The sequence below is a fragment of the Crotalus tigris genome, unplaced genomic scaffold, assembly GCF_016545835.1.
Source record: "Crotalus tigris isolate CLP2741 ecotype Arizona unplaced genomic scaffold, ASM1654583v1 scf7180000021561.349155, whole genome shotgun sequence".
Classification (NCBI taxonomy): domain Eukaryota; kingdom Metazoa; phylum Chordata; class Lepidosauria; order Squamata; family Viperidae; genus Crotalus; species Crotalus tigris.
Window position 1 is genome coordinate 218,968 of NW_024098566.1, and position 21,613 is coordinate 240,580.

Sequence of the window (21,613 nt, forward strand, 5' to 3'; positions counted from 1 at the left end):
CTATAGGTAGCGAGGAAAGAAGACGAAAATAGAAAACTTATAAGCAGACACCATATAGGGGAGTTATTAGGAAACTGACCCAGCATTAAGTGGTTGAAAGGGATATTACCACAAGCGTAATCTGGTCGACATCCTCCGGGATTTGTCTGGATGAGTTGGAGACCATCTTCACAGTGAGGTATTAGAGGCAGTTTGCAAGAGATCAGATCGCAGACTAAACACAGAAAAAAAACAAGAGAAGTTACCCCCTGCAACAAACCACAGAACAGGATCTATTAGGAGCATCAAGGAACCCACTTGCCTGTTGCCAATTGTGAAAAGATGGCTTAAGACCATCAGCTATTGGCCTGGTGGTGGGATGGGCTCCATACAAGGGAGACAGATAGTTGGACAGATAAGACAGATAGATACTGTAGATAAAGGTGGATGGATGCATGCATGCATGGATAGATAAGACAGATAGAAAGGTATAGGTAGATGGATGGATGGATGGATAAGACAGATTGATAGATATAGGTAGATAGATGGATGGATAAGACATAGATAGATTTAGGTAGATGGATGGATGGATGGATGGATGGATGGATAGATGGATGGATGGATAAGACAGATTGATAGATATAGATAGATAGATAGATAGATAGATAGATAGATAGATAGGACAGACAGTTATAGGTAGGTAGGTAGGTAGGTAGGTAGATAGATAGATAGATAGATAGATAGATAGGACAGATAGACAGGTAGTGCACCTTGAAAAAGCTAATGTCCTTGATTGAAGTTCAGATATCTGACCCCCTGATCACATGACTACATTTTGACAGCTCGGCAACCAGTCAGTGTTCCACAATCATGTGACCACAATTCCCAAGCCTCCCACAAGCCAGCATTTACTTCTAGTTTCTGGCAAAAAATGACCTACCGCATTCAAAAACTGGACAGCACTGATTGGAGTTCCTCTGCAGTCTTGGAATCTCACAGGGACCGCAGTCGATGGCTGAGATAGAAAGAGAAAGAGAAAGAGAGAGAGAGAGAGAGAGAGAGAGAGAGAGATTTCCAAACAGGATGAACCAACTTCTAAGAATTCTTCAGGGACCATTTTCAGAGGAAAGGAGAGGGAGGAGGAGAACTGTGGGGTCCTGGGTGCTCTCTGAGCTTGGCTGTTTTCTTGCAGACATTTCATGACCCAATTAGGGAACCTCAGCAGTGCACTAATGATGTCACCTAACTTGGTAACGAAACATCTGCAAGAAAACCTCCAACTCAGAGGTCACTAAGGCGTCCACAACTCAACCCTGATCTACAGATATTGTCTTCTGAAGGGGATACATTTGCCTCGTGAAAAAAAAAAAAGCACCTTTGGCTTATCCGCCACTCTTTCTTCACCATCATGTCCATTTTTCGTCAATGGAAATCATGTCGAAGAATCGGCGGCGGATAACATCGATCAGGTTGAGTTATTGCGTACGGAACTTTCCCGTGGCGAGTTGTCCCATGGCAAGATGACCATGGCACATTGGCTGCGGCGAGGGGCCCCAGTCCGTGCAGGGGAGCCTCCCCTGAAGGTTTTTTTCAAGGCGGTTTTAAAAGATGGTCGTGGCTTACGTTTGGCTGTTGCGCAAGGCTGTGGCACACAATTGACGGTCCTGTTCTCCAGGCACATGCAGACCTTGCAGGGATCGATGGAAGGAATCCATGTTTCCAAGAGCTGTTGGAAGAAAAAAAAAAGAAGAAGAAGAACAAATGAATCCTTCTAGGATTCAAATGAAACCAGAATCCTTCTGGTTTGGATGCAAATGAAACCCACTTGTTGTTGTTGTTGGTTGCAAAGTCATGTCTGACCCATCGCAACCCCATGGACAACGTTCCTCCAGGCCTTCCTGTCCTCTGCCATCTTCTGGAGTCCACTGAAGCTCATGCCTCCTGCTTCAGGGACTCCATCCAGCCACCTCATTCTCTGTCGTCCCCTTCTTCTCTTGCCCTCAATCTTTCCCAGCATTAGGCTCTTCTCCAGTGAGTCCTTCCTTCTCATTAGGTGGCCAAAGGACTTGAGTTTCAACTTCAGGATCTGGCCTTCTAAGGAGCAGTCGGGGTTGATCTCCTCCAGGACTGACCGGTTGGATCGCCTTGCAGTCCAGGGGACTCGCAGGCGTCTTCTCCAGCCCCAGAGTTCAAAAGCCTCCATTCTTTGGTGCTCAGCCTTTCTTATGGTCCAACTTTCACAGCCATACGTTGCAACGGGGAAAACCATGGCCTTGACTATGCGCACTTTTGTTGGCAAGGTGATGTCTCTGCTTTTTACGCTGTCTAGATTTGCCATAGCTTTCCTCCCCAGGAGCAAGCGTCTTTTAATTTCTTGGCTGCAGTCCCCATCTGTGGTGATTTTGGTGCCCAAGATAGCCCAAGAGCTATTCGTTACCAAGTCAGAATAGTTAATACAATTTTTTAAAAAGCCTCCCCTTACATAATGGGTCTTCTTCTTGTTGTTGTTAGTTGCAAAGTCGTGTCCGACCCATCGCGACCCCATGGACAACGTTCCTCCAGGCCTTCCTGTCCTCTACCATCTTCTGGAGTCTCTTGAAGCTCACGCCTCCTGCTTCAGTGACTCCATCCAGCCATCTCATTCTCTGTCGTCCCCTTCTTCTCTTGCCCTCCATCTTTCCCAGCATCAGGCTCTTTTCCAGGGAGTCCTTTCTTCTCATTAGGTGGCCAAAGTACTTGAATTTCAACTTCATGAAACCCATTGCCAAGTTACAAATAATTTTAGGGCTTCACCCTTTCCCCCCCCCCCCAAATTTACGAGCACGCTCCTAAAAATACTGGAAGAAAGGGGACGTGTTGCTTATTCGTTAAATAAAGCATACCAAATATTGACTCAATAAGGGAAGTGGAGCCAGACCTTGGAAAATTTCAGGAAGGGTAGTGTTTCACATTATTCCTTGGTCATGCATTTTACAACAAAGGCACCCCAGCTTATTTTACACTAAAAACATTCCAGATTGCTCCCTGATCATGTCCTTTCTGAAGAATATAGGCTGATGGTAAACAGACACCGAACTACAGACTGTAACTCCTTGGAGAGGCTACTAAAAAAGCAATAAATAACTCTGGAGAGCAATGGACACCAAGGTGTTCCACAGATGGAGCAAAAGGAGAGAAAATATTTTTAAAATAAGCAGTCGAAGGCTGTTGGAATATTGATGAGTATCTAAAAATTGGGTAAAAATTAATAATAGGATATGGATGGTTTATGAAGACTGAACGCAATTAAGATACGTGTAAGCTAAAAAAATGTATTGATAAATGCCATAATGCTGTTTTTACTGAGTTGATAGAATAAGAATTGGACTAGCTTGAATACGAGACAGTAAACGGAAAAAGAGAAGAAATGTCTGATGTTGTAACCTGAGATTTGCACTAAAGATTTTGTTATCGAACGATTGATTAACCCAATCACCACATTGCTTTTTAAATACTTAAAGGTAAAATTGGAAAATTAATAAAATATTATTTTAAAAAAAACAAACAAACACCAAAGCTACTCCTGCTCACCAACCAAGAGCTGGGATTTTCACTGATGACATATACCTAGGATTTTCCATTTTTGAAAAGGTCCCTGTGATATAACATTTCAACAGTTCTTGACTATCTTTAGCCCAAAATTTATGTTGCTAAGCAAGACAGTCGTTAAGGGAGCTTTCCTAGGCATGCTGGCTCAGGAATTCTGGGAGTTGAAGTCCCCAAGTCCTGAAAAGAGCCGTCATCTCCCCCATCTCTGCAGTAGGTGATGGGCAGGGGTCTTCCAACTTGGCCCTTTTATGACTCGTGGACTTCAACTCCCAGAATTCCTTAGCCAGCCACGCTGAGAGGAAAGGGAGAGGTTTCCAAGCTGAGCCACGCTGGCTCAGGAATTCTGGGAGTGGAAGTCCAAGAATCATAAAAGAGCCGAGGGTGCCTACCCCTGGTGATGGGAGTCAGGAGGGAGAGCCTCACCTGGTGGCGACTTCCATCTTCACCGATGCATTGGGAGCAGATGTCTTCGTGAACGCAGGTGCCATCCAGGACAACCTGTCCCGGTGGGCAGAAGCAGCCCTCGGTGGCGTAGTCTGTGCAGATTTGCATGTCGGTCCCGTTCTCACAGTGTTTTGTGCACCCTTTCTTGCAGGGCTGATAGATCAGAGAGGCCGGGCATGGCATGGCTGCAGAGGGAAAACACACAAAGAAAGTCACACCAAGTCCCTTGGAAAAATAAGCGGACCGGCCCTGGCAGACTGTAAATCAGTCAGAAAGGAACCGAGGTAAAATTGTGCTAAAAATAAACAACCTCTAATCTACCCCGGATGCTTGAAGGAGGTTGGGAGGAAGGAGAAGAAGGAAAAAAAAAAAATCTAATTTGGCTAAGTACAATTCTTGCCAACAGTAAGAAATGCCAAGAATGTCATTTCACATTTTGATCGTGTGGCTGTGCTGAGCGAATTCGAAATAGAAGCGCAAAAGAAGTAGTATTTAAAGGAATAGAATAGAATAGAATAGAATAGAATAGAATAGAATAGAATAGAATAGAATAGAATAGAATAGAATAGAATAAAATAAAATAGAACAGAAAATAGAATAGAATAGAAATATAGAATAGAATAGAATAGAATAGAATAGAATAGAATAGAATAGAATAGAAATATAGAATAGAATAGAATAGAATAGATTAGAATAGAATAGAATAGAATAGAATAGAATAGAATAGAATAGAATTAGAAATAAGGAATAGAATAGAATAGAAATATAGAATAGAATAGAATAGAATAGAATAGAATAGAATAGAATAGAACAGAAAATAGAATAGAATAGAAATATAGAATGGAATAGAATGCTATTCTATTCTATTCTATTCTGTTCTGTTCTGTTCTATTCTATTCTATTCTATTCTATTCTATTCTATTCTATTCTATTCTAGATAACTAAAGTAGGAGAAAGTAACTCTCAGCTGGAGCCTTCCATGCCACAATGCTGGCTAAAGAATGTATAATAACGCAGCGAACTCACAATTTTTCATTTGTTGGGCTTTTTAAACCCATTTGCAAATGGATGTGGAAGCCTTCCAAATGAAGGTGAGATTGGAAAAAATAACCCATTGGGAGTTAAAATAACCCATTGGTTCCCCAACATCCAGAATTATTTAGGCTGGTTTGGTTTTAAAAGCCAAAGAGAACTTGTCCAAGAAACTGGATACAAGTTCAGGTTTGGGTTTGATTTTTTTTTTTCCATTTAGCCTTGACATAAATTGCTTTTAAGTTCCAAAAGAAGGAAATATTTCACATCGTTTTAAATGCCGGCGCTATTTTTATTAGCTAATTAGACTGTGAATAATGGCTGGAAGGAAAGGGCCTAAATTTGATAGAGCGTAATGGCTGGTGTTGGCAGATAGAACGGAATAGAGCTGGAAGGGACCATGGAGGTCTTCTAGTCCAGCCCCCTGCTCAAGCAAGAGAGAAGGACCTGCTTTCTCATTTAACTTGCGATGGCCCTGTAAGGAAATAAAAAAATCCAAACGAACAGAGGAATGAAAAAGGAATGAAAATCTCACCGCAAAAATCTGGCGTTCTCCAATCCACACAGACCCCGTGGACTTTGCAAAGATGGGCGTAGGAGGCCACAATCTCACACACTTCCTCCCCACAGCAATTGTTTTCTTCGCACGTTGCATAGAAGGTGTTGGGTGGGATGACCTGATGGCACTCATAAAAGAGGTTGGAAAGCAGGATGCTGCATCGGCCAGTTGCCCGCTCAACGCACACCTCAGCCTTTCTCTCCTTGCATATCCGTCCTGGTTGCTGAATGGTCCAGTCCTGGATGAAGCCACCGATGTCCCGAGTGATGGAGTTGTTCTTTAAGAGCAGGTCGTTCCCGCTGTTTTGGTCACACACCCCTAAAGGGAAGACGGGGGAAAGGGATTAAGGAATTGCACAGGTCCTCAGTACTTAAAAAGCGTGTTCTGCTTACAGGGACATAGAATAAACCCACCCAGAATGTTTGCTCAGCTACCCAACCTGCTTAGTCTTTCTCCAACAACAATAACAACAACAACAATAATACAAAGAGGAAGAGGAAAGAAGAAAGAAGAAAGAAGAAGAAGGAGGAGGAGGAGGAGGAGGAAGAAGAAGAAGAAGAAGAAGAAGAGGAAGAGGAAGAGGAAGAAGAAGAAGAAGAGGAAGAGGAAGAAGAAGAAGAAGAGGAAGAGGAAGAAGAAGAAGGAGGAGGAGGAGGAGGAGGAGGAGGAGGAGGGGAGGAGGAGGAAGAAGAAGAAGAAGAAGAAGAAGAAGAAGAAGAAGAAGAAGAAGAAGAAGAAGAAGAAGAAGAAGAAGAAGAAGAAGAAGAAGAAGAAGAAGAAGAAGAAGAAGAAGAAGAAGAAGAAGAAGAAGAAGAAGAAGAAGAAGAAGAAGAAGAAGAAGAAGAAGAAGAAGAAGAAGAAGAAGGAAGAAGAAGAAGAAGAAGAAGAAGAAGAAGAAGAAGAAGAAGAAGAAGAAGAAGAAGAAGAAGAAGAAGAAGAAGAAGAAGAAGAAGAAGAAAAGCCAGTCTGAACATTGGGCTGACTATGTAATTATTATTATTATCTTTTATTCATTAGACATGAACTTCAGTCAACTGAACATTCAAATTGGCTGGCACTGATGGTTGACACGGGTTTCTACTAGCAACAACAACAACAACAACAACAACAATTATAATAATAATAATAATAATAATATTTTGTGTAGTGAGTTTTCCAGGTTGGCATTTCCCAACAAAGCCAATGTGAGCATTTATAGGTAGTCCTCAACTTACGACCACAACTGAATCCAAATTTTCTGTTGCTAAAGGAGACCATTGTTAAGTGAGTTTTGTCCCAAGCTCTTTTTAAAAGCCTCCAGTGATGGAGCACCCAAAATTTCTGGTGGCAAGCTGTTCCACTGGTTAATTGTTCTAACTCTCAGGAAATTCCTCCTTAGTTCCAGGTTGCTTCTCTCCTTGGTTAGTTTCCATCTGTTGCTTCTTGTCCTGCCTTCAGGCGCTTTGGAGAATAGCTTGACTCCCTCTTCTTTGGGGCAGCCCCTGAGATATGGAACACGCTTATCCTGTCTCCCCTGGTCCTTCTCTTCCTTAAACTAGACATCCCCAATTCCAGCAACCGTTCCTTATATGTTTTGGCCTCCAGTCCCCTGATCATCTTTGTTGCTCTTCTCTGCACTCTTTCTTTCCAGAGTCTCAACACCTTGTGGCGACCAATAGACACAATATTCCAAGTATGGTCTTACCAAGGCATTATAGAGACAGAATGCATTGAACAGAGATCCTTTAAGTCAAGATTTACTATAGAGACATTAGTGTTCAAAAGGCCTGGGTAATTGCTAATAAAAAAATCCGAAACGGCACTTCAACAGTGAATATTCTAACGTACCACAAAGTCCATACATCTTCGAGGCAAAGCTCTTTGGGCCAAGCTGTAACGTGAACTCATTGTTGCTCGGTGTGAAGGCCAGGGTGTGGTTCTGCTGCAGAAATCTGACTTCGTGCATTATTGTCCCGTAGATGTTGACTTCTACCTGACTATTGCTGTAGGGGGGAATAACAGCCACGCCGTTCACGGTCACCTGTTTTGAAAAGCGGGATAAAGAAGAATTAAGCCACAGAAATCAAACACGGCAACTTGGAAGCAACACGGATACGAAGGACCGCTGAAATCCACCATTGGGTTGAAAGCCAAATACAGGTAGGCCTCAAGATGGAGCGCAACATTTCTCTGGCTAAATGAGGTTCAGTGAGTTTCGCCCCATTTTACAACCTTCTTGTCAGTTATTAAATTAGGAATACCGTTGCTAAGTGAATCTGGCTCCCCCCCCCATTGACTTTGCTTCCCAGAAGATCACAAGAGAGGACCACGTGATCCCGGGACACCGCAGCCATCATAAATAGGAATCACTTGCCAAGCATCTGAATGTTGATCCCGGGGATGCTGCAATGATCGTTGAGTGTGAAAAACAGTCAAAAGTCGCTTTTTCCCCCTGTGCCGTTGTAACTCTGAATGGTCACTAAACCAACTGCTGTAAGTTGAGGACTACAAGAGGATGCCTGAATGGAAAGACGGCTGTCTTGAGTGGGAAACGAAACTCGTTTCCCCAACTGGCCAAAGGAAGGCAGGTGAAACAAGGCCCCAAAGAGTGGAAAAAAAATAAATCTTTTCTGGCATCGCTGTGGTGCCACGTTTGCAGCACACGTAACTTCTGGAGTGGCTACCATTGTCTAGCACAACCCACCACAATTAAATGGCAATCTGTTCCGAATTACCCTGTTTTTGTCCTGGAATTTGGGTTGTGTCCAGTTCCAGAACACAGCCTGACAGTCTATTCCTTCTTATATGGAAAGAGGTTCGCTCTTATGTATAAAGAACGATCACGGCAAACCGTGGTTGGGGTCTTTTTAGAACAGGGGTCCCCAACAACCGGTCTGTGGACTGGTACTGGGCCATGGCATGCCAGCAACCGGTCCGCACAAACAAGCAAAGCCCCATCCGTGGGATGCAGGTAGCACACAAAACCACGCACCCTCCAGTCCGTGGAAAAACATCCCTAGTCCCTGGTGCCTAAAAGGTTGGGGACCTCTGTTTAGAATACGATCTCTCTTTGAATCAGTCTGTACCTCTCTGAAGGAACGACAGCCCTTTAGTGGTCTAAAACAGAGGTCTCCAACCTTTTTGGTTTGGCAGCCCGGAAAGAGAGGCAGGCACTGTTATGCGCACATGCGAATGGGCCTCGTGCGAGCGCATGTGCAAACGGAGCAGTGTGAGTGCCACAAATGGGACGGTGCTAGCGTGGTGAGATGTTTGGCATGGGGTAGCACTAGTGCTGTTGGGATGCTTGGTGTAGGGTTGCGCTAGCGCCGAGGGACGCTTGCAGCGGCACTAGTGTGAGTGTGGGGGCGAATGCTCACACACACACACATGTGTACTGGCCATCCCTTCACACAGACCGTTGGCCAAGAGGCCACGGCCCAGTAGTGGGCTGTGGCCCATAGGTTGGGGACCCCTGGTCTAAAAGGAAGCAGAAGAATTTGGGAACTTCTGAACTTCTTAAATATCAAAAATAAATCTTGTCTTCCTGATCTCACGGACACGGATGGGACCCTGGGAGCTCCCAAAATGCAGATTGGAAACATGGACAGATATTCAAGCCAGGCAGGCTGATTTGTCGAGCGGGATCCTCAGTACCAACATGGTGACTGTTTCCTTTCATTTCACTGACTTCAATTCAAGTGTTTTATTTATTGATTTGATTTTGATCCCACCTTTGTTATTTTTATAAGTAACTCAAGGCAGTGAATATACCTAATACTTGATGTCTATGGAGATTCTCTGTCAATCCAAGCCCCGGTTGTCCCAAAAATGCTTTTTTTCAGGAGGCAACTGGACTTTCTTTGTTATTTCCTTAAAGACATTTCGCTTCTCATCCAAGAAGCTTCTTCAACTCTAACGGGATGGTGGGGAATGGAAGGATTTATTTTCCTAGCGGACAGCTGGTCATTTGCACCACTCAGGTGACCCTGAGGACATAGGTAAACCTCCAAGTGGCCTCAACGACTCACTAAAAGAATGCAAAGGACCAGCTGTCTGCAAGAAGTATAAATCCTTCCCTTCCCCACCATGCAGTCAGAGCTGAAGAAGCTTTTTGGAGGAGAAGTGAAACATCTTCAAAGAAAAACAAGAAAGTCCAGTTGCCTCCTGAACAAAGGACCTTTGAGATACCTAGTACTTCCTCCTTCTATTTCCCCCACAACAAAAACCCTGTGAGGTGGGTTTAACTGAGACAGTGACTGGCTCCAAATCACCCAATTGGCTTTTTAAGGTGGGACTAGAACTCACAATGATGGGGAAGAAATGGAGGTAGTGACAGATTTTATTTTTCTGGGCTCCAAGATCACCGCAGATGGGGACTGCAGCCAAGAAATTAAAAGATGCTTGCTCGTGGGGAGGAAAGCTATGGCAAATCTAGACAGCGTACTAAAAAGCAGAGACATCACCCTGCCAACAAAAGTGCGTATAGTCCAGGCCATGGTTTTCCCAGTTGCAATGTAGGGCTGTGAAAGTTGGACCATAAGAAAGGCTGAGCGCAAAAGAATGGAGGCCTTTGAACTATGGTGCTGGAGAAGACTCCTGCGAGTCCCTTGGACTGCAAGGCGATCCAACTGGTCAGTCCTAGAAGAGATCAATCCTGATTGCTCTTTAGAAGGCCAGATCCTGAAGTTGAAACTCAAATACTTTGGCCACCTAATGAGAAGGAAGGACTCACTGGAGAAGGGCCTAATGCTGGGAAAGACGGAGGGCAAGAGAAGAAGGGGACGACAGAGAGTGAGGTGGCTGGATGGAGTCCCTGAAGCAGTAGGTGTGAATTTAAATGGACTCCAGAAGATGGTAGAGGACAGGAAGACCTGGAGGAACATTGTCCATGGGGTCGCGATGGGTCGGACACGACTTCGCAATTAACAACAACAAAGAACTCACAAGTCTCCTGGTTTCTGGCCTGGCATCCTTCACCACACTGAGCATCAAACTGGTTCTCAATTTGTTTTGTCTTGAAATGAAATCCACTGGGCATTTTAGCGATCTGTTCTTTGCTGAATCACCTCTCCCGGGTCCCTCCGAATTAAATCTAGCCCCTCTCCCTTTCTCTCCCGCCTGTCTCTTACCGTCATGTTGTTATAGAGCTGCAGAGAGAAGCCCTGATAGGTGACCTCAATGGCATTCATGCAGTTGACTTTGGGGGCTGAGCTGCAAGCGCCGTTGTGGAGAATCACTTCAACGTCCTCCTCTTTGTCCTCAAACAAGGTGTAGGAACAGTTGCCCGTCAGCTTAAAATCCAGCCCATCAAAAGTGACAATGTGTCTGGTTGAACTTCCCATGCAGGTACCTACAAAGAGGAAGTTGAAAGAGGACCTTAATTATTTGTTACATACCCCATACATACAACAGGGGAACTTCAGCAACAACAACAACAACAACAAAACTAATGATGATGATGATGATGATGATGATGATGATGATGATAGAGTTGGAAGGGACCATGGAGGTCTTCTAGTCCAACCCTCTGCTCAGAAAGGAAACCCTATATCATTTCAGACAAATGGTTGTCCAGTCTCTTCTTAAAAGCTTCCAGTGTTGGAGCATTCACAGCTTCTGGAGGCAGGTTGTTCCACTGGTTGATTGTTCTCACTGTCAAGAAGTTTCTCCTTAGTTCTAGGTTGTTCTCTCCTTGATGAGTTTCCATCCGTTGCTTCTTGTCCTGCCTTCAGGTCCTTTGGGGAATAGCTTGACTCCCTCTTCTATGGGGCAGCCCCCGAGATATTGGAAGACTGCTATCATGTCCCCCCTCGTCCTTCTCTTCGTTAAACTAGACATGCCCAATTCCAGCAACCATTCATTGTAAGTTTTATCCTCCAGTCCCCTAATCATCTTTGTTGTTCTTCTCTGCACTCTTTCTAGAGTCTCGGCATCTTTTTTTGTATTGTGGTGACCAAACCTGGATGCCGTATTCCAAGTGTGGCCTTACCAAGGCGTTGTAAAGCGGTATTAACACTTCACGTGATCTTGATTCTATCCCTCTGTTGATGACACTTAAGATTGCATTGGCTTTTTTTTGGCAGCTGCAGCACACATTTTGGGGGGCTTGACTAGCTGATGCTTTCTCCAGTCAAAATTCCTGCTTTGAACCTTTCACCCTAGACACAACTATTCAGTTGCTGGTTGACTACTCCTGGTTATCTCCCAGCTCAACCAGCATCTTGTCATCAGGCATGGGAGCAAAAAATCCTTGACCCGATAACATCTAAGCTTCACCTCTCTAACTACCCTCCATGTGGCTGGATGGGTGAAATAGATCATTTCATCACTTGTCTGAAATGATATAGGTTCTCCTGCTTGAGCAGGGGGCTGGACTAGAAGACCTCCGAGGTCCCTTCCAGCTCTATTCTATTCTGATTCTGACTTAAGAGATCAGCAAGCTATGCTGGGCCACCACTTGCCAACTGCTGTTCTGTTCCATTCGTCTCTGTGCAGGATCCTGCAGGATTCTGTTGTAGGATTTGTTGAAATGTGGGAATATCTTTTAATGTCAGCAGCCTCAAATGGTGGCTTCTCACAACGTTCTCTGCATTTTACTGGGAAGATGGTCCTTCCACTGGCAGTGGGAAGACTATTTATCCACATGTAGCCCGCCGCAAATTTTAGAAAAAAACACATCTGCCCTCAGTGAGAAAAGGAATGTGTCTTCAATTAAGCGTTTACTTTGTGCTATTTCTCTTCATGAAAGTTGCCTAAGAAACACACCCTTAGAGGCAGAAGATAATTTACTTTCAGAAAAGTAACCTTAAAGTAAACTTGGAGTTCCTTAAATTTAGAAATGAAATGCCCTATTTGGTTCAACCAAACAGTGTAAATTTTTTCGCCGAGGGCTGAGTGACATCTCAAGAGCCCTTCTACAACATCCTTTCTGCATCTACCACACCTCTGAAGGCAAATTCAATTTAAGCAAAGTTTAAATGTTAAAAAACAACAACAACAGAGTATTAAAACTTCTAACATTAACATTTGCAGACCCAAGGAAAACTATAACAGAAATACAAATCCTGGTTATCAAAACCCAGTGGTGTTCAGTTTTATTTATATCCTTGACAGCGTGCAAAAAAAGGTGTCTATAACCTTGAAAGCAACTTATTCATACGACTTTTGTCTTGTTTCTGTGTCAATTAATACAGAGGTCCCCAGCCTTTTGGGCACCAGGTATCAGACCTGGAGAAAGGTTTTTCCACGGACCGGAGAGTGCGTGGTTTTGTGTGCTGCCTGCATCCCACGAATGGGGCTTTGCTTGTTTGTGCGGACCAGTTGCTGGCATGCCGTGGCCCAGTATCATGGAACAGGGGTTGGGGACCCCTGAATTAATACAAATCACATCCTTGGCAGTAAATCATTTGATTGTGAAGCCTGTATGTTAAGGACTGTTGCTCCGGGTGGCGGTTTTGTCACATAATTCTTTGTTTTCCAAAGCAGCCAAGTTCCTTGTATTCCATTCTGTGCTCCACGTGGTGGCCAGAAGGCACTCCATATTTGTCCCCTTGTACTAATTCACAAACTCTGCATTTGCATATAAAGAGCAGATGTGGCGGCTGAAACTTGCAATCCTGCTCTCTAATTGGGAGAAATCCATCTGTTGAGGCAGTTGGATCCCAGAACGTAGTGGCAGATCCCCAGGCAAAAACCTTGAAGACCTTTCAGCATTTGGAAAGATTTACGGAATCCTGAGGTTCTCCCACAGCAGAATGAAAATCTGAAGAGGTTCCAGTCAGGTGTGAAAGAGCAGGACCCCAGGTGAAGGGTCAGTTAAAATTGATTTATTGCTAAGCAGCCTAACTATCTTCTCAACTAATGGTTAGCATCTGGTTAGAGTTAGATAAGGGTCAGCAGCATTCAGGAGGAGCTGGACTGAGTTTGCTTGTGACTACATAGAGATTCCAGACTGATACCTCTTTTAACTCTCCCTCTGGTTCTGTTAGTTCTTCCCTACAGGTTCTGGGTCGGTGATGTCTCCAGAGCATGCTAGGGGCTGTGACACATGTGCATTGAAGTTCAGAAATGTACTAGAACATTACTTAGCTGTTTGCAGTGAGCTTTGAATCCAAATACACAAGGAAGACGACATTACAACAATTCCGCATTCCGTTGCCTCTTTTTCATACATGAGCGTATTCCCTCTCCTTTCCTTCCCCCCAAACCACACTGCCAGATTGTCCCTCTATTTTGAATTGGTGGTGACAACTACTCACATGGACACACCCAACGGCAGCTGCACATTTCCTCCACTTTAACAGCAGGGAAATTGTTGTGACATGTTGGCTTGGCCATCTTCTCACAGAGATGTCGGTGGCTTTCCAGTTCTGTGTGGCCACTGGGTAAGCACTTCACACTATAGCACGGATCCAGCAACTGCCACTTGTCACCAGGCTGCACAAAAGAACACACACTCAAGTTAAAACAGGAGTTCAGTGGGCACCAAACTGTGATTTATAATCTAAAAGCAGGGGCGCCCAACCTTAGCAACTTGAAGGTCTGTGGACTTCAACTCCCAGAATTCCTTAGGCAGCCATGCAGGCTGGCTGGGGAATTCTGGGAATTGAAGTCCACCAGTCTTCAAGTTGCTAAGGTTGGACACCCTTCATCTGAACATACATGGGAGAAGACATTAATTAAAGCCAGTAACAAAATCCAGCGTATTTTGCCTGGAAAAGATTAATGGTGTGGAATTGCTTTCCTTAAATTTGGGTGGTATCCTAACGTCTAGACTTTCATTCCCAGCCAGCATGGCTATTGCTGAGAATTCTAGCAGTCTACGCAATTGGAAGAGTTCCAAATTGGGGAAAATTGGAATTCTGGACCTAAATCAGATCATTCCTTCTCCATGGAATCCATAGGATTTGATTTTTGACTTTGATTCATTACGTGCTAGGTTCCTAAACAATGACCGTGTGGAATCAGTTTGATGGGCAAGAACAATGCTCAGCATTACACTGGTTAGCATACTTTTCATGTATTTCTAAAAAGTAATGATGTAAGAAAACTTTTCTCAACGCTGGAAAAGAAAAACTGACGTTAGCGATCAGGAACACAAAGCTATTTAAGCGCTTCTAGCAGAAAATCTTGAGCTACGCCAGAAGGGAACACTGCTAATCCAGATCGATAATAATAATGATGATGATGATGATGATGATGATGATAAAGTTGGAAGGGACCCTGGATGTCATCTAGTCCAACCCCCTGCTCAGGCAGGAAACCCTATACCATTTCAGACAAATGGCCGTCCAGTCTCTTCTTAAAAACCTCCAGTGTTGGAGCATTCACCGCTTCTGGAGGCAGGTTGTTCCACTGGTTAATTGTTGTAACTGTCAGGAAGTTTCTCCTTAGTTCTAGGTTGCTACTCTCCTTGATCAGTTTCCATCCATTGCTTCTTGTCCTGCCTTCTGGTGCTTTGGATAATAGCTTGACTCCCTCTTCTTTGGGGCAGCCCCTGAGATACTGGAAGGCTGCTATCATGTTCCCCCTGGTCCTTCTCTTCATGAAACTAGACATCCCCAATTCCAGCAACCGTTCTTCATATATTTTAGCCTCCAGTCCCCTATTCATCTTTGTTGCTCTTCTCTGCACTCTTTCTAGAGTCTCAACATCTTTTTTACATCATGGTGACCAAAACTGGATGCAGTGTTCCAAGTGTGGCCTGACCAAGGCCTTGTAAAGTGGTATTAACCACCTAATCTTGATTCTATCCCTCTGTTAATGCAGCCTAGCACTATGTTGGCTTTTTTTGGCAGCTGCAGCACACGTGCAGTCAAGTGCAAAATAAGAACCCCCTGACTGCCCACCCAAACATCCTGAAGAAAATTATATTGGTGCATTTTTCAGTAATGAAAGTGGCTCGGCTGCTCTTGGCAGAGGTGGAAGAATTTAGCTCCATGAATTCCTGCTGGAAATAAAGGAACAAAAGAGGTTCAACGCATGATCTTGGCAGAAGAGGTTCTGGGCTGCTTTCCTTGGCGCACGCTCTGTTTATGAGATGCCAAATCATTTAAGCTCTTTATAGGAGAAAATGGGCAAATTGGTCTACGAAAAAAGAAAGGCGAAAACGTCTTGAATGAGCCAAGGACTCCAGAATCCAACAAAAGGAACAGCCTTTGATATAAGGCAAGTCTTCCCCCTACAGACAGAAAGTCACAAACACAGTCATGGTGACCGTCCACTTCAACTTCATCACGTCCGGGAAGGACTGAGGCGGGCGACCCCGCAGGAGTGCAGGATGGTGGAGGCATCTTCAGCTTCAGAAATATCTGCACCTTGATTTCAACTAGACAATCAACCAGCCCAAAGGAGAAGAAGACTCCAGCTCTTTTCCACCAGCAGTCAGCACTCAGATTAGCATAGATTAACTCCAAGGTCACCTTCGGACCAACAGTCAAGTAAGCAAGACCCCAATCAAGAAACTGACAAAGAGCCATCAGGAAGCAGCCCAACCAAAGAATCCCTAAGACCCCCACCCACACACAAACAGACAGGGAAGACATCAGGATATAAACCAATAGCAAACAACACTCCTTACTGGCACTGATGATGTTGCCTAGTTGGGTAATGAAACGTCTGCAAGAAAACAAGCTAGCTCAGAGAGCACCCAGGACCCCACAGTTCTCCTCCTCCATCATTCCACAAACCCTACTCCCTTCTAGCACTGATGATGTTACCTAATTGGGTAATGAAACATCTGCAAGAAAACAAGCTAGCTCAGAGAGCACCAAGGACTTTACAATTATCCTTCTCCTCCTCCTCCTCCTCCTCCTCCTCCTCCTCCTCCTCCTCCTCCTCCTCTTCCTCCATCATTCCACAAACCCTACTCCCTTCTAGCACTGATGATGTTACCTAATTGGGTAATGAAACGTCTGCAAGAAAACAAGAAAGCTCAGAGAGCACCAAGAATCCCACAGTCCTCCTCCTCCGCCTCCACCTCCTCCTCCACCCCCACTACCCCCACCCCCACGATTCCAAAATCCCTACTCCCTTCTAGCACTGATGATGTTACCTAGTTGGGTAATGAAATGTCTGCAAGAAAACAAGCAAGCTCAGAGAGCACCAGGGACCCTCACCTTGATTTCCCGCCCAAACCAGTCCCCTCCAATTCTGTGAATGGGCCATCCATAACAGGCAATTTATCTCAAACTCACAGGATATATGAATGATATACTTACTACTCGGATATTCCCCTCTTCGTCTATACACTCCTTAGCAGTCTCTGAAAAGTAAGTAATCCAAAGAGATTTGCAAGGCGTAACCATAAAATTTGAGATAAAAATCGTACTGAAACAGGTATACATACATACATACATACATACATACATACATACATACATACATACATACATATATACACCCCTCTTCCTTAGGGGAACCCCTGAACTGCTCTTTGGGTGATCTTTTTTTAAAATGAATATTCATATTCAGAAGCCAGTCTCTTATTGGTAAGGATAGTATTTGCTTCCACTATAAAGAGGATAATTATCCATCTGCAAATAATTAGGGTACGATTACTAAGACTTAATATATTCCTATAACGCCTTTGTCATCTTTTAAGCCTGTGTCAACATTCACATTGAACAATTCATTAATGAACTGAGAATTCCCATCTGGGTACCACATCCTGGGTCACAGTTTTTGATTTCTTTTAATAAGAGTCCATTGCCTTCATTTTCTGCACGGGGGATAATTTTAAGCAGAAGATTGTGAGGTGCTAATTTGCTCGGAGACATGTGCTGTCATCTCAAGTACGAAAACGGGGCTTCCATTGGAAACGGCATAAGAAACCAAAGATATAATAGCTTTACTTTTTTTTAAAAAAAAAAACAAGTCTTAACGTGTGTGTGGGCTTATCTAGAGTGTGGTGTGATTGGGGGGGGGGGTTACCTGTACAAAGTTTCTTCATAAATTCAACACCCAGCGTGACCATTGTAGAAAGATCTTCAAAATGTTGCAGTGTAATGATCTTGTCTTTGGCAGATGGCCCCACTAAAGATTTCAGTTGTTCCACATTATATTTGGTGCCAACGCCAATGGGAAGCAGCGTAACTCCTGGGAAAAACAGTACAGATTGAAATCCACCTTAATTCAGTTTGAACTTCAATACAAGGGTTAAAAAAACAACAACAGTTTGGTTAAAAACCAGTCTTTGCACAATAATGATAATTATTTCCATTCTCTGGAAGAATCCTGGCAAAGTATATTCACAGAATATTGGGAAGGGAAAACACACCGCTTTACTGTAAAGGTCCTATTCTCATTTTACAAAGAATCAATGCCATTAAAAGAATCCTAAATTGATATGTAAACCAGTGTGGGTTGAACACTGTCGGTTCCTGAAAAGCTTTGCACAATCAAGAGCTGATTGCAAATGCTTTTTTTTTTCCTGTTGAGGCTCTGTGTAACAATAATAATTAGGTCAGTCAAGAATTCAGCCTCAACTCATCACCGCTTTAAAATGGAAACAGACAGTAGTTTTTGTAAGAAGCTGAAATAGCCCTAAAATGCTTCATGATGCTCCCACCTTAATTTAATTACATCTACCCAAGTGCAAAGAATCAAGTGAGGAAAACCATATAATTTGAGATCCGTGTCTATTATCTGATTAGGCGTTTGCCCCTTTTATGTCTTCAGCTGCTCTCAGAAGCTACATTTATCATATCAAATGAATAATATAATTTCACAATTTATTAGAATAGAATAGAATAGAATAGAATAGATTAGAATAGAAAAGAAAAGAATAGAAAATAGAGAACGGAATGGAATAGAAAATAGAGAATAGAATAGAATAGAATAGAATAGAATAGAATAGAATAGAATGGAATGGAATGGAATGGAATAGAAAATAGAGAACAGAATAGAATGGAATGGAATGGAATGGAATGGAATGGAATGGAATGGAATAGAAAATAGAGAACAGAATAGAATAGAGTAGAGTAGAATAGAATAGAATAGAATGGAATGGAATGGAATAGAATGGAATGGAAAATAGAGAAGAGAATAGAATAGAATAGAATAGAATAGAATAGAATAGAATAGAATAGAATAGAATAGGAATGGAATGGAATAGAATGGAATGGAAAATAGAGAATAGAATAGAATAGAATAGAATAGAATAGAATAGAATAGAATAGAATAGAATAGAATAGAATAGAAAATAATGGAATGGAATGGGATGGAATGGATGGAATGGAAAATAGAGAATAGAATGGAATGGAATGGAAAATAGAGAATAGAATAGAATAGAATAGAATAGAATAGAATAGAATAGAATAGAATAGAATAGAATAGGAATGGAATGGAATGGAATGGAATGGAATAGAATGGAATGGAAAATAGAGAATAGAATGGAGAATAGAATAGAATAGAATAGAATAGAATAGAATAGAATAGAATAGAATAGAATAGAATAGAATAAATGGAATGGAATGGGAATGGAATGGAATGGAAAATAGAGAATAGAATAGAATAGAATAGAATAGAATAGAATAGAATAGAATAGAATAGAATAGAGAATGGAATGATGGAATAGAATGGAAAATAGAGAATAGAATGGAATGGAATGGAAAATAGAGAATAGAATAGAATAGAATAGAATAGAATAGAATAGAATAGAATAGAATAGAATAGAATAGAATAGAATAGAATGGAATCGAATAGAGTGGAGTGGAGTGGAGTGGAATGGAGTAGAGTAGAGTGGAATGGAATGGAATAGAACAACAGTTGGAAGGGACCTTGGAGGTCTTCTAGTCCAACCCCCTGCTTAGGCAGGAAACCCTATACCATTTCAGACAAATTTCACCCTTAAAAGAAAACTGGCTTATGGACCAAAGCAGGATTTCCAATACGCCACCAACTTTGGATCCACGTTTGTTCAGCCAATAGTCATAGCCACATTTACTTTGACCAGAGCTTGTTTTCATGTCCTGTAACTACACAGAGATTATGGAACTCCCCAGTTTGTCAGCAAGAGCATTGAACAGGGTTACTATCAGGTTTTCCTTTTTCAGTCGGCTCTAAAAACCTCCGATTACCTTTAACAACACAACCTGCAGAGGTAACCCTATCTGAAGATTTATACTGGGAGCCACAAGTAGATGCTGAGGTCATGGCCAGGCTACATGTTACACTACCGCCACCTGTAAATTATGCACGGTGACCTTGTCTCTCTTGCACGGCAACTGCAGAGGTCTGGATTTTGTACAGCATTACACAGGAGAAAAGAATCAGTTTTTTTCTTTTCACCTTCAACCACCTGGCTCTCTGTGTTCCCCAAAGGAATTCAGGGTCACTTAACTGCTGCAGGCTGTCTTCCTGGATGCAACGCACAGAACACAAAGTGGCAAAGCCAATACATGACTCTCACGAGCCCGAGAAAGAGACTTTTGCATAAAATGTTAAGCATCTCCTCTGTTCTGTCCCAGCCTACGTGAGTACCTTGGAGAAACCCCTCTTCCAACAAGCAGGCAGGAACCACAAGAAAAACCAATCCCCTTTTATTATTCACAGACCTGAGTCAACTGAACACAGTTCACAGAAACTCGATCCTCACAGCACGAACGGCTGTCTTCGGCCACCAGCACCTCCCACACCTTCCCTTTTATTATGCAGCCCACAGTGTGGCTTCCTAATGCCTTTTCCTTTGCCTTTGGAGCCGCCCCATTGCATCCCTCTGTCCTACTCGCTTCTCTTACCCGCACGTACATGCATCCTGGATATCTCCCAGCTGTGTTGACTGGTCGCCCAGAAAGTGATGTAAAATAGTAATGTTAAGTGAACAAGGCTACAGTTATAAAGAAATTAGAAGAAAAAGTGGTGAAAACTTAACCCAAAGGTGGCATTTCTACTGTACGCTTTTCCCAAAAGGTTTCCACCATTTTAGCCACCACTGTATAGAGCAGGGCATATATACTTCAGCAGAAAAAGGACAGGGGCACTTCACATCCCACAAGCTGGAGGTCCGTTTCCAAAAATATAGAAGAGTAGAAAAGGAATGGCAAAATAACAAACATACTGTTGGCTCTTGCGGAAAAGACAGCAGCTTCCACAGCGTCCTTTGAGGTGCCTGCCACAATAATCACAGCCGTTTTGGATGCATTGGGTCGTCCTCCGTTGGCTTCAGAAATGACATGCTGAACCACGAAGTCTATGGCATCCCCTGAAAATAATCACCGGACAATCGCAGCTTGTGAGCAGAGCAAAGGACAAGGAAAGATCAAGCAGATCAGAAAATCTTATAATTCAAAGCTGGGATTCTTTGCCCCAAGTTCTGAGCTGCTTAGAATAAGATCACTCTGCTTTCAGTAACTGCTCGTAAAGTCATTGAATCTTGAGCAAAGTAGGCTAATATTATGGAGAGGTTTTGTGTTGAAAACACAAGATGGCTCTTAATGGAACCTCTTAAATAGACTAAAATTCCAGATTTTTCTCCCTGCTACTGTTACATTAACTTCAGTTTGCGAGGTTTTCTAAAACCAATGTTAAATACATTACTGTATCAATACAACTTAAATGTATTGGGTGGAATTGGGTCTGTCTAGTTTAATGAAAAGAAGGACCAGGAGTGATGTGATATCAGTCTTCCAAACTCTCAAGGGCTGCCCCAAAGAAGAGGGAGTCAAGTATTCTACAAAGCCCCTGAAGGCAGGACAAGAAGCAACGGATGGAAATTCACCAAGGAGAGAAGCAACCTGGAACTAAGGAGGAATTTCCCGACAGTGAGAACAATTAATCAGTGGAACAACTTGCCACCAGAAGGAATGTTCCAACACTGGAAATTTTAAAGAAGAGATTGGACAACCATTTATTTGAAATGGTATAGGGCTTCCTGCCTGAGCACGGGGTTTGGACTAGAAGACCTCTAAGGTCCCTTCCAACTCTGCTATTCTATTCTATTCTATTCTATTCTATTCTATTCTATTCTATTCTATTCTATTCTATTCTAGTGTAGTCTAGTCTAGGCTAGGCTAGTCTAGTCTAGGCTAGGCT

The 21,613-nt window shown here is 43.0% G+C and overlaps 1 protein-coding gene across 1 annotated transcript in view; it reads right to left on the reverse strand.

The window, feature by feature from the left end:
* VWF (von Willebrand factor) overlaps positions 1-21,613 on the reverse strand; it is a 113,503-nt gene that overhangs the window by 22,662 nt on the left and 69,228 nt on the right. Inside the window, exons 31-41 of the mRNA XM_039318792.1 lie at positions 20,640-20,783; positions 17,513-17,677; positions 16,801-16,844; positions 13,840-14,017; positions 10,711-10,931; positions 7,430-7,622; positions 5,579-5,920; positions 3,991-4,196; positions 1,603-1,705; positions 920-994; positions 110-214 (exon numbers count right to left, since the gene is read on the reverse strand). Of these exons, the coding sequence (XP_039174726.1) occupies positions 110-214; positions 920-994; positions 1,603-1,705; positions 3,991-4,196; positions 5,579-5,920; positions 7,430-7,622; positions 10,711-10,931; positions 13,840-14,017; positions 16,801-16,844; positions 17,513-17,677; positions 20,640-20,783 (1,776 nt within the window). The remainder of the gene's footprint in view (positions 1-109; positions 215-919; positions 995-1,602; positions 1,706-3,990; positions 4,197-5,578; positions 5,921-7,429; positions 7,623-10,710; positions 10,932-13,839; positions 14,018-16,800; positions 16,845-17,512; positions 17,678-20,639; positions 20,784-21,613) is intronic.